At 36.6% G+C, this 13,562-nt stretch overlaps 1 protein-coding gene across 1 annotated transcript in view; it reads left to right on the top strand.

Moving 5' to 3' along the window:
- Positions 1-13,024, top strand: part of SH2D4B (SH2 domain containing 4B) — a 53,390-nt gene extending 40,366 nt beyond the window's left edge. Inside the window, exons 7-8 of the mRNA XM_088526454.1 lie at positions 11,501-11,721; positions 12,833-13,024. Of these exons, the coding sequence (XP_088382580.1) occupies positions 11,501-11,721; positions 12,833-12,925 (314 nt within the window). The 3' untranslated portion in view covers positions 12,926-13,024. The remainder of the gene's footprint in view (positions 1-11,500; positions 11,722-12,832) is intronic.
- Positions 13,025-13,562: the final 538 nt, after the last annotated feature.

Here is a 13,562-nt window from a genome sequence, read left to right as displayed (position 1 = left end):
AATAGAAAAGAATAGAAATAGAATAAAATAGAATTGAAGAAATGCATCATTATTAAAATCTCAGCATTTATTTTTCAACTAGTGTTTATGGAATTGTGTGTGTTTTGTAAAGTATTCCACACTCCAGTCAGTAATGCTTATTTCAGAGCTAGTCATATAAGTACTATTTTTAAAGGACTGAGTAACCTCTCTCCTTTTGATCTATCTGTCCTCCTAGTTAGAAGGTTATCTACATACTTATGAGACAGAAGTTCCTGTATGTCCAAAGGAACAAGTCTTTTTTCTTCTTTAGATGATTGTTAGATTTCTCTACAGATTTTCTGGTGAAACACTTTTATTTTGAAAATTTTAATCGAAATTCAGACCGTTAATCACAAATTGTTTGCGGGTTTTTTTTTGTGATGAATAAAAAAAAAAAACCCAAAACCTTTTGTCAGTTTTTAAATGAAAACATTTCCTTTTGAATGGCAATTTTTTGCTTTGAAATTTCATTTAACTTATAATTAAAAATGGTTTAAAATAAAAAAGCTGGAGCAAAAATATTTTAAGAATATTATGAAATGTTTTCAGTGACTAAGCCCAAAATTTTTTTGGATCATCAATCTTTTTTTTTTTTTTTTTTTTTAAGACTAACATTTTATTTGATTTTTTTTTTCCTTGGGATAAAAACAATATTTTTTTTCTTCCAGTTTGGGCAACTGTAATACTTGAAGTCACATTCTAAAGGAAGCATTTAAATACCTGGTTTTTATAAACATGTCATGTAGACACTTCTTCACTAATTCAATAATGAGACATTTATTTCAAAATAATCCTCTAAGACTGACAATACAGTTTAAACAGCTGTGATTTTTCATGCGTATTGTCTTCCACTTAAGGAAAGTGGGAAATGGTAGCATTTATACACACTAAGCAAGTGAGTAGGTGTTTACACTTTTTCTAAATGCATTTTGCATGTCAAATCATAGTTGTATGCAACACTACATATACCTCAATATTTAAAAATGTCTTCAATGACTGATAATTTAAATCGCAAAACATTTCTACTTTTATATAAAAAATACTTTAAATTACTTACAATTATTTAAAATCTTGTTTTAAAGGAACTTTTGATTCCAGAAAGAATACCCGCCAGTTCTCAACACGTTTCTAAATGTTGTGTGCTCAGAACTGCACCTCCCTCAGTGCTGCCGCATTAGCCGTTAGTGGCTTGTGGGAATGTCGACTCTGCAGGAATGCCAGCCCAGCCCGGGCTGTTGAGCAATGCTAGTCCATTCTCTTTTCCTCTCCCAGGTCCACATGGACCTGCTGAAGTCTAGTCTGGCAGTGATGCTTCAGAATGGGCTGAAATGATGGCAGGAAGGGGCTACAAAGAACTTCAACACTGAATTCTGCTTCAGCCTTTTACAGAAATCTGAAGTGAACAAAATCTCACTGTGATTTTTTTTTTTTATTTTGTCAATTGCTTTAAGTAATGTAAGTGCTACATTTGGGTAATATAAATGAGTGACAAGATTAAGAGAGGGGGCTTCCACATGATACCCACGAGCGATAATTCCCCCTTTTCCTCTGCAGCCTGCAAGACTTGTCATAATGCAAGTTTTGTCTGCCTGGAGAAAGGTTGGTGAATATTGGCTGCTAACTAAAAAACTACCAAGCTTTTCAATTTTGCACAAAACACAATATCAGAAACTACTGTACCAGAACAGATTTATTTCTTGATTGCTGGGCTAGGATCTGAGCTTAAATCAGCTGCTCCGCTCTGCAGCGTTTTTGTATTACTGCACTGTTCTGTTTCTAGCCTTGTCAGACTGCTGTAGTGAGGTATTTCTGTGGGCTTCACTCCTTAAGCATATTGTAGTGTTTCAGAAGATACTGTAAAATCTTAGTATCTGCTTTATGTATGTTACATCATTAATATATCACAAAAGTTTATAAATAGCCTATACAGTTAACTTTCTCATACAAAATAGAAATAAAAGTTCAGTTGCATATTTATCATGAGGAGGTGAACACATCCTACAGGAACAGTATTTGTACAAAGTTCCTTATTAGGATTAGTGCACAGATGTTTCCTCTGCAAGCCTGTTTTATCTGTCTTTGAGTTTAAGGGCACATCCATTAGTATGTTTTTCTATACTATTTGCAGGAATGTCAGCTATCCGAAACAGCATCTAGGATGCTTATACAGACCCACAAGTATTATTGATTTATCTTTTTATTTGCTTGTTTTTTAACTTTCCATTTTTTTCAGTCATCTAAGCAGTATAGAGGAAAACATAATGATCAAGAATATTTGCACTGTTTATGCTAGGCATTCTATGTAGGTGCTTGGAACCTTCCTGTTGTTGATGTTCAAATGACTTTACAAGAACGTAAGATTCTAACTTGGGTCAGTGCAAACAAGGCAACATGATGGTCCCTGAAATTTTAGTAATAACAAGTCATAGACAGTAACCTACAAAGTCTGGTTTGTAGAAACTACTGAAAATGGAATGGCTAATGGTTCTGTATTTCAAAATTGTGAGTGTTGAGCTGCTCAGATAAGATGTGAGAAAACAAAAATTAATGGAATTTAGCAGAGGTATAATAGGAGAAATTCAGTTCAGAAGAGCCCATTTCTAAAAAAAAAATGCAAGACATTGAATATGTGAGAAACTGGGAGGCACAAGAGGTAAAAGATCTTCGTTACCTCTTATATCTCCAATAGGCAACAGGGAGTATCACACAAAAACCAGAAGAGCTGGTTTGAAATCTTTTTTTTTTTTTTTCTCCTGGTTAATGCATTCTATAAGCTGATCTGGAAGGAAGGAATGAAAGAAACCAACACTCTGCTTTGAGGAGACATTAGTAGACAAATTTATAGCTCTATTATACCAGTGGTGTATTCAGACAAGTAATGCAAGTCTTTTATGTGCTGCTGTGCTTGCTAGTGAATATGGTGTAAATATTTTGACTGTGAGTACAAGGGGGGTTTGCAGTATTTGATAGTTAGGATATAGAATGAATTTCAAGGAAACAATTAAGGGGTATGTGTCGGCAGGGTGCATAGGGAATTAACTGTGAGCCATACTGGCAGCAAGGGATGTAACACATCTGATTGCTTGTAAACCTGAAGGAAGATGCCTCTTCTAACTGCATTACTCAGGGTTTTCAAAGATCCCTTGGGGAGTAAGGCACCTTTCTCCTGCTGAATTTCAATAGGCTTTTAATTGCTTTAAGGAATCGCAGCCTTAGGGAACCAAGAATAAATAAACCTTCTGAGGTCTGACTTTTCTTTATTCTATCTGGGCTGAACAGAGAGATGAATCTATATTATACATTATATTTTTACCTGATTCCTTTCTTTGGCGAATTTCTCTCATGCGCAGGATAGTGCTGTGCACAATATAAGTCTTCAAGAAGAGCTTATTTAGGGCATGCTGCGTTATCAATGTGTCTCATCCTCGCCTGAAGGGATCCCTTGCCATCAGAAAAACATTACTCCTCTGGGCCTTGATTTTCTATACATAGCTGTATTTAGCCTAGAGCATTATTTCCATGCTGAGCCAGGCCCACTGGGGAAGTAGCTGAGATTCACAGATGTGTTGTTCTGTGTATATCTTAAATCTATGAGGATGGCTGTGAAGGAGAGGAATGATGAAGAATGGGCATGGGAGTTCTGCTCACCTTTACACAGCACAGATTTATCTCTGCGCCAGCCGTTTGCTCTGTGCATTGCTGCTCAGCTTGAGCACAAACACGGTGTGTACCTGTAACACAGAAGAGGTTTCCCCCAAGAGGTTCATGTTTTCTCTTTGCCAGTATAGCTCAAAGAAGGAGGCAGCCCCTTACATATCCCTGAGTACTTGCATAACCTGTCTGTGAAATGGCCACTCTACCTCAGATATCCAGGCTACCTCTTGATTTCTTTATCCATCCCAGCTTTTTATGCATCCCTCTCATTGCAGTTCTACACAAACAGGAAGGTTTTGGTTTCTTTAACTGCATTTTAGGCTTGTATTTTTGTAATCTATTGCACCTCTTTTCTCCATTATCAGCACAGAGATTGTCTATTAGCAATAGCTTCTTCAATAAGGGTTGTGGACAGCTTGCTATTTGCTAACAACTTATATCAGATTACCAACATGCCGCCCAGCATGAAATGTTGGCGTTCTCTCCAGTTATAAGTAGGAAGAGCCCTTCATAGGAGCTCATAGGAGGACCCTTTGGCTTTTGTGACATTCGTGGCCAGATTCTGAAAAGACTCAACATGCTGGGATTGTGCGGTGGTGGTTGTTGTTGTTTTTTTAAAAAAGTCATTTATTTTGCTGCCTAAATGGGAACAGAGCTCTTTGAAGATCTAGTCCCATGTGAGTTTATCCTGCATTAAGAGCAGATGGTGAGTAGTTTCAACAGCTTTGTTTCTATTACCAGCCGTCTTTGATTTACTCCCTTGCCTCGCTTTTCAGTCTTTATTGCTCTAGTCTGAAATAGCTGAGGCAGAGCTATTGTTATCTCTTGGCCATTGTTGTTCTCACACAATATTTTCTCACACAATACTGTTGATCTCTTCTTTCACTACTGTTTTTTTGCACCATCTGCAAAAAGCATTGTGACCTTAAAGGGAAGGAGAGGGGAAGGATGAAATGTTTTTAATAGAGTGACACTGTTAATATCCTATTGCTGCAAATACTTGAGCGTGTATTTAATTTTGCATCCTACTCAAAGTGTAATCCTGGGGAGATTACAAAGTGTAACCTGGGTTTAGTATATCATCCTTTTGTTACTTCAGTTGCAGATTGGCCCATAAACCACTTTAGATGATAACAAAATCATTTAAACTGTGTGTGATGCTGATGGTCTCGGTGATAACATAAAGATTTCATTCTAGACATAGTTTTCATAGATGATTTGTGATCTCCTCAGTGAACACCCATAGCTTTGTTCAGTCAGCTTGAGAGTTCAAATATAGACTTCTCCCTGTGGGAGAGAGCTGGAAAAGCCAAGCTGATGAAGCTATTATTTCTGGAGATGTAGAGACTGCTCTTCTTGAGAGCATAAATGGTAGGTGCTGGGGTTCTCACACTGCAGAGAAGCAGTCACTTCACCTTCCCTCTTTTTAGGCTTTTGATACTTTTGCTTGGTTGAAGGAGCTGGATTTTTCTCCTTTTCCTAGGTCAGATTTGGGTGTTGATGTTGTGCATTTTAACACTAGTTTCAAACCTTTACTCCCTCACCTTAATATAGAACCTAAAAAGGTAGGATTTATTCTCGACCTTTGTTCCCCGTCTTTGGTTGTTACATTAGCTACTGTTTGTTCCTCACATATATGTTCCTTTAGTGTGGCTCAGAAATCTGACTCCCTCCATTAGATTCATATTCTGATTTGCAATATTTGCAACTAGACTTGCAACCTAGTGTTCTTGTACTTCCAGCAACTGGTATACATGCCAGCTCAGGATACTAATGCAGGCTGACAAACAACTTTACCCAGCCTGAACCGTTTTGTAGAGAGAGCAGGGGATTCTTCAGGAGAGCCAAGGCCCTGTGCTAACGTTGCATCCAAGTTAAGAAAAAATAGACAAAGTAGCTGTAACAGTTTATTTTTGGAATACTTTGGGTTTCTTCTGTGCCCCTGAGTGTATATAGAGAACACATACTGACCATTTCCCATGCCTAGAGAGTTATACTGCTAAGGGTTTTATTAAATCTTTATTTTTTTAATCCTTAAACTTTCTCCTCTTGCTGCTGTGCTCTGTTGTTGCTGCTTTTTAGTCTAGTAATAGATTTTAGTACTTAAGCTTGGTGCAATCACAGTTTGCTTTATGATTTCATACTCTCTTTTAATGGCTACTGTAGGCTCAAGTACTGGCTATTTCCATTTTACTATTACATTTAAAGCACAACAGTGATTTTTATGATATTATCCAATCTACATATTTTTAAAGTATTTGCCAATTATTTTTAGTTGGATGAATGGGATGAGGTTATTCTTTCCTAGAAAAGCAATATAGGACAGATTTCCCATTTCTTATTAGCTTTTGTAGTTTCTTCCTTGCTAGAGGGAATTTTTACTTGCACACTTTCCTTGTTCCATGAACATATCACAAGTGCGACATAATAAAAACAATGTAGGCAGAAAAGTCTATGAGGTATTTTCCTCCCCTTAAATCAGAACTTTTTATTTTGATGAAAAACATCCTAGTTACCTCAATCTGTTTCGTACAAATTTGTTTTTTATGGTGTTTAATCGCAAGTTGTTTCAGTTGTTATATGAGGTGAGGGGTGATCCAGCCTCAAATTAAACCTCAAATGGAATGGATTTGGAATTTTCTGGAAAAGCCTGCATTAGTCTTTTTGTTTATTTCCCTTTGGAAAACATTACATTTCAACTGGTATAGTTCTAGTATATCTCTCCAGCTTAGTTTTTCAGTTCAAAAAAAAAGAAGGTGGGAAGTGCTGAGGACATTGGTCCTTCTAACCCTTAGGCCATTTTATTACTATCATTCAAATTACAGTTTAGAGCTGGCTGTAGAGCTGGACAAACACACTCCTTATCTGGAGTTACCTGCTAACTCCTCATAATTCCTCGTGTTTACTCATTTACTTACTGTTTACACTTGCTGCAAACATAATGTGTTTCTACAAAGTTTAGCCTGTGAATTGTTCATGTAATGGCTACCAAGATTATTTTTATACGCATGTGGGCCTTGATCGAGTCCCTTTTAAAACAACAGAAAATTTACAATTGTTTTCCTGTATTTTTTGGACCTTGCCCCTAATTTTGATTGCTCTCCTAAATCACACCTTTCCCTAGTTAGATCACACACACACATCCTAAGATACATAAACAGGATGAGTCTTTCTTCCTATTCATTGATTACCTGTGAACATTCAAAATTGTTCAATTTTGCATGAAGTAAAAAGCTTTTCATAATTGCGAAAGTCCTTTCAGCAGGAATGCTCCCATTAACATTTACTCATGCCAATAACTGTGAGACTTGTTCCGTGAGTGAAACCTCACACACTACAGCTTTTGGGGTCAAACTGAAAAATAGGAAGAAGAAATGAGAGAGAAATGTGAGAGAAAGCATCAGGTAAGCAAATAGCTACGTTCTATGATGGAGGGATAAGTGATTGCTAAAAAGCATATAACAACAAGTTTTTATATATTGATTTGTACAATGTAAGGACATGGTCTAACTTTACTTGTATAATTAAATAATCTTAGAATTCTAGTACATTCTTTTGCCTTTTTGGCAAACTTTATCAGATTTTCTAGTTTGGATTTATGCTTGTTTATAGCATTATCTTAATAAATATTTATATATTTCATCTCCTGAGTTTTAGCCAAGGATGTATGTAGTATAATGCTAAGAGAAGGCTACCAAACTGCATAGTATTTCAAAACAGTATCCTCTTAGTCCTCAGACTGCTGTAAACTTCAAGGTAGCATCAAGATTTTTCAGCTGTTCAGCTATGTCCATTAAATTCACAGTGGACCCTGTAGTTGCCATATGATCCGGTATTTGAAAAGCCCTCAATTATGAACAGATCAGATGATTATTAACTACCTTTCCAATGATTTGAAATAATTGTCTTTAAAGTAAAAAAAAAATTATTTTCTGCCCCAGAAACCAAAATATCCATTTATATCTGTTTATATTCCTAATAATACATTTGTTGTTATTGCCTATACTATAATACATTTACATTTCTAAGTATTGCAACACCAGAATGTTTAAAGTGGATATGTAGATAATTATGACTCATAGAGTATGTAATGGGACAGATGCACACATGGAATTTGGGGAGATATAAAAATCAAGCACTTAAGCCCTAATGATAGTGCTTCTGTGCTTTCAAGGGAAGTTAGTTACACCTTTGCTTCTATCCCAAGCAAAACCTGGACTTTAACAGGTTCTAGTTCATTTTAGACAACAATAGTGTGTTTTCTCTGTGGCAATTTATTTTGCTTGGCAGGTAGAAGATGCAAGTAGATGCTTATGCAAGTTTCAGTGGGGTAGGAAAAAAAAAAAATATATATATACTGTTATGCACTTGGTCATATGAGGAGCTCAAATGATCATACTGGTAGATTGAATAATGAAGTATGTATTTACCTGATTTTTTTTTTCAAAAGTTGCTCTTCCCTGAATTAGCTGCTGCTTTTGATTCTGTGTGCAGACCCTGAGCTGGCACAAATAAATTTGCAATAACCCGAACTCAGTAGAGCAGGGCAGATTTGCAGCAACTGATGATATTTTGTTTTTTTTGTTGTTGTTGTTTGTTTGTTTTAAGAGATTAGTAAGAGTGAGAGAGGGGAAAAACTGCTTTCAAAGCATCAGAGGTTTCTTTTCCAGATAATATTTCTAATTAATATCCTAACTAGCACAAATAAGACAATTGGTGATTCTAAACCTCTTACCCGAGAGCCTTGGGAAACCAAAGTTTCTTGACTTCAATTCAAACAATTTAAAATGTCCATGTAGGGATTTCACAGATGTTGTTTATTTCTTCACAGCTGTCTTGGGAGTGAGCAGTGCCACTCTTTTTCTAGTTGCTTTGAGAATAGTATCATGTTTTGAAAGGATGAGAGGCGGCTTTCATTACAGCAATCTCCACCAGCTGAAGAACTGAACCAGAGAAAAACAAAATAAAATAGGGTGGTAGAGCGAGTGAGTGAACGAGGGGGAGGGGGAAAAGGGGATGGTTCTCATGAACTGCAAACAGTATCAGGAGAGAAAAAGGGAAGAAAGCAGTTGGTTGATAAATAATTACACTATCTTTAGGAGGAAAGAGAATTAAAACGAAAAGAACTTGGCCACGAGCAATGTAGCACCTCCCACCTACTCAATGATATAAAGTGTCTAGGAAAAAATAAGCTCTGGCAAAGAAAGAAACGTCATTTTGAAGCCTGCAGTGTGTTAGCTCCACTGGCGGGAGTTGAGAGGAGGTGAACAGATTGTTTTGCATTAAACTAATTAATGCTAAATCTATTTGGTATTTCATGCCTGATAGTGGTGGTCTTCCAAACCCTGGAAAAATCCTAAGTATGGCGTTCACCATATAATATAAACTTTGTTTTCTTACAAACACTCTGTTTTGACAGTTGTCAAATAGTCTAGGCCACTTGGTTCTCTAGGATTGCAGAGCACATCTCACCTCACTCAGAGAATAGGTACCTGTAACATCAAGCCACCAAATTACCAGCACTTTCTAATCTACAGTTGCAGTATAAATACTGATGATTGGAATTAATGCAGTGTTTGCTGATGACGGAACTATGTATTTATCCTTTCTCAGATTGTTGTTTGCCATGAGTTTGTTGCAACTACCTCGTCTAAGTTTATTTCTAGCAGAGATTTGTCAGCAAGCAATCATCACATCACTGCTAAGTCCTTTTCTTGTTTATTCAAATGAAGGCAATTTGAGAGAAGACTGGATTTGATTTCTTAAACAATGTTTAGTTCTTTTGGGCACATGACACCTGATTTTGGCATTTAATGATGCTGCTTCCCATAATATCATACTAGTATGGTCTTTCATTTGAACAAGATTTATTTTCAACAATTTGTTGTTCAACAAGTAAATTTGTTTCCAGTTTGCAAATTGCAGTAACTGACCTTGTCATCTGATAGCTGCATGCTGTTTCTGAACATATGCATGTTTGCATATGCATATGTCTGCTACCTGTTTTGCATGTCTGGAACAGAAATGATATAATACCCTCCAGAAAATAGTACTGTGCTTTTCTCACATGACACAGTCCCTGCTTTTAGGATCTGGATCCCCTTAGTCCCTTAGAATGCCTCCTAGAGGCACAATTTTCCATACCGACTTAGAGCATCCCACAATTTGGTCTTTTAGGTAGACCTTTCTTTGTACTATTTGGTAATCCTTGGGATATGGTTATCATTAAACTAAAACCAACATGGCTTTCAGGACTTGAACTCCATGGAATGTTCGCTAGGATGCATGTAGGTTCTTCAATGATAAACAGTTCCATTAAATATTACATGGGTTATTTTGAGAAATTTAGCTTCATAGGGAGGAACTTTGGTACATATACGTATACGTATACGTATATACACATGTTCCATGTACACATCCAGGATGGCCTCACGAATTCAACATCTGTTCCTGATTAAAGTGAGCATCTAGTATTTTGCAGGTAATTATGAGGCATAAGGTTATTGTCCTCTACCCCAGCCAGACAAATTGGAACCAAGCACTCTAGGTGGATGGCAAAACATAGCTCAGTGCTGAGTGCAATTCTTATCACACCTTTTCCTTGGTACTTCAGAATTTATGTTATATGCTGTTTGCAAGCAGAAGTCCCTATGGCAGGTCCAATATTATGCCCTAGAATCAGAAAGGAAAGAAGGGAAGAAAAGAAAAAAAGAGAGATGATCTTTCTAACAGAGATGACTAAACTGGGAAATCTGAAAGCTCCCTTCTGTTAAACTTTATCCCTTGCTTGCTCTGCACATCTGCAATTGTGATGTTTCTTTTGACCTGAAAAATGTATTTGCCACACAGCAAAGAAATGAATTCATCTATCAAACAACCACTTGGCGATTAGGGCATGGGGAAGGAGTTTGTTCCCTGATCTGTTGTTCAGAGGGGTTAGCTCGTAGGATATCATCGGATCACAGGATTACAGCTATGTACAAGAAGCCTCAAGTGACTCTTGGCTTCTCTTGTCCTGGAGCAAAGTGCATAACTCATCATGAACTGTAAAGATGAGCTCATGTCTGGTCAGCAAATACAATATCCAATCCTTTTTTTTTTCTTTTTGTTAGTACTTTGTTACTCCACGGCTACAGAGATTTTAACTACAGGAGGTTATTACTCTGAGATGCAATCTGGAAGATCCCAAAAGGACTGTGATCTTGTTTCTTGTTTTACTCTGTAACAATATTCCCTATAAATGTAAGAAATTGAACAGATAATCTACCATATCCATCTCTGTTAGCAGCTCTATTAATTACAAGATTTTTGTGCTTCAATGTGTCTACATGTATCTCTTTCTGTGTGCATGTGGATATATGTATGTACAAAAACAAATTCCTGGCACTTTATATTCCTTTCTTATGATGTGTAAAACAGCTGTAAAACAACACTAAGAACTCAGTCAGAAGTACTGCAATATAATTACAATATCAGCCAGGTATTACAAATTGAAATTGTAACACCAAACCATGTTAGTACAGCTAAACGATCACTTGTACAGAAGTCACTTGTTTGGTGGCTTAGTTGTGTTTATGCACTTTTCTAAAAAGTAATTTTTCCTCATCAGCTCTCTGTCAAAACTCTTACAGTTTTTTTTCAAAACTGGGTAGTAATTACAATATAGTAAAATACAGTGATCTCTGTAGCTGTAACCTCTCCTAAAACCAGCGCATTTGAGAAGCTAATACAATTTTAGTTTCACCACTGCTCTGTGTTACTTCATTGGTTGCTAAGGTCTGCCAAAGCTGCCATCCACATGACTGTAGGGTTATTTTTCTTGCAGGTATTATCAGCCGCCAGGAGGCAGAAGAGCTGTTAATGAATAAGTCAGAGGGATCGTTCCTGGTGCGAGTCAGTGAGAAGATCTGGGGCTACGCGTTGTCTTACCGCCAACAAAGTGGGTTCAAACACTTTCTGGTTGACGCTTCGGGGGATTTCTACAGCTTCTTGGGGGTAGATCCAAACCGACACGCAACCCTCACAGATCTTATTGATTTTCACAAGGTAATGCTTGCTGGCAGAGATCAATAGATGACTGGAGTGAATTAATAATTTAAAGAGGAACCATGTAATCGGAAACCAAGCTGGAAAGTAGAAGTAAGCATAGTGGGGAAAAAATATGTGCGTCTGTTTAGATATATAAATATGTTTCTACAATAGGCCTAGGTGTAACACTTAGAGCTTGTGTTTGTTTGGGGTTTTATTTTGTTGTTTGTTTGTTTTTTGCCTTTTTTTTTTTCTGCCGTGAATCAGGAAGCTTCTCATGTTCTTTCAGGCTTTGAGCATGTATTTGTGTAACCTTTGTGCCACATCCTTACAAGCGATGCCTGCTTTAAAAAATGGCCTGAGAGCTGACAGAGCTAAAACTTTTTGAGCCTCTTCTCTCTGCAAAATAGGACTAGAAATATCATAAGAAAGAACTTTTAATGATATTTCAGCATTTTTCAGCCTTTGAGGGCCATAACATGCAAAAACATAAGACAAAAGCATTGGGGCACAATAGTAAAAAAAAGAGAATATGGAAGGGTTCTTTTAAAAACTGTGCAAAGAGTCATTCCTTATTATTTACAGCTGTCTTAGGGGAATCATTTACTATGAGTTTTCAGTGAATTTCGATGGGTCTGAATTACTTACCTCTGACTCCTGTTTCATATCGCCAGACTGTCACTAAAAGGCAGCACTCTTTCTGATACTGTAGGTTGTTTTTATCTTCTTATATCTCCTTCTCCATCTTTTTCATGTTTTAATATTGCTTTTCTCTTTTAGTCACCTATAAAATTTTTCTTTCCCTTTGCATAGCAACCTACAGGTAGTTCAAATCACAGATTTTTTTGCACATTAATGTATTAATGTATTTTTAATGTATTAATGTATTTGAATCCACTAATTAATATTAGCACAAATTTTCAATGGCACAAGTACAAAAAAAATCAAGAAGAAATGTATAGTCAATAGGACCCTTTTACTGCTCTGTACGTTTTATCAAGCATTTATTCGTAATTGGTTACCTGTTACAGTTGAATTATGGTTTTCATTCCTATCAGTTGCTTTTTTAGAAGACAAGCACGTATTTAGACATCTGTAAGTCTTATTTTAATTGTTTTTGTCTTTCTAGGAGGAAATCATCACATCTTCAGGTGGGGAGTTACTGTTGGAGCCATGTGGGCAGCAGAAGAGCCCACCAGACTACAGCCCTTTATTTGAATAACTGATCTAGGACTGATAGGAATAAATTTTGGGTAGCTACAAAAATGTGTAGGTACAAAAATAAATGCAAATTACAAAAGGAAAAGAACTTTCAAAGCCACTTGTCTTGTGGCCAAAACTATCCTCATTAGAACATCCAAGATATTTCTATTTCATATCTGAAAGTGATAAATTGCTGGCAGATTACAACAAATGGGAAGTATTCCCAGAAATGTTTTCAGGGCTTGGAGACAGTTGCATTGAAAGCGAAGGTACTATCTTAATTTTCACCTAATGTCTAATATTGAAAATACAAAATTACATACTTCTAACAGCAACAAGTATGGAAAATATTCATAGAGTATTGTATGAAGTATCAATATCATTGAACAGTATTTTTTCCCAATGCAGGGTTTCTCAGTTTCCAATGATAGTCTCATCACAGTGATACACTTATGGTAACACAGTCATAAAATGTCACTTGGTAGTTTATGATTGCTTTAAAATGATTAGGTATAGCTAGAAACTTGTTATTCTGCTTTGGATCTCAGCTCTACGAAGTTCACTGTAGTACAAGTAGTCAGAATAAGGTTTGTTTAAGGTCTCATGCAGCCCAGATGTCTTGGAATAATTTTATTCCTCTAGAGGAAGTTACTTTA

Source organism: Tinamus guttatus, unplaced genomic scaffold (genome assembly GCF_059628265.1).
Source record: "Tinamus guttatus ecotype Peru unplaced genomic scaffold, ASM5962826v1 Tinamus_guttatus_pri_ptg000246l, whole genome shotgun sequence".
Lineage (NCBI taxonomy): Eukaryota > Metazoa > Chordata > Aves > Tinamiformes > Tinamidae > Tinamus > Tinamus guttatus.
Note: the sequence above shows the minus strand (reverse complement) of the source record. Positions and strands in the feature narration are given on the sequence as shown.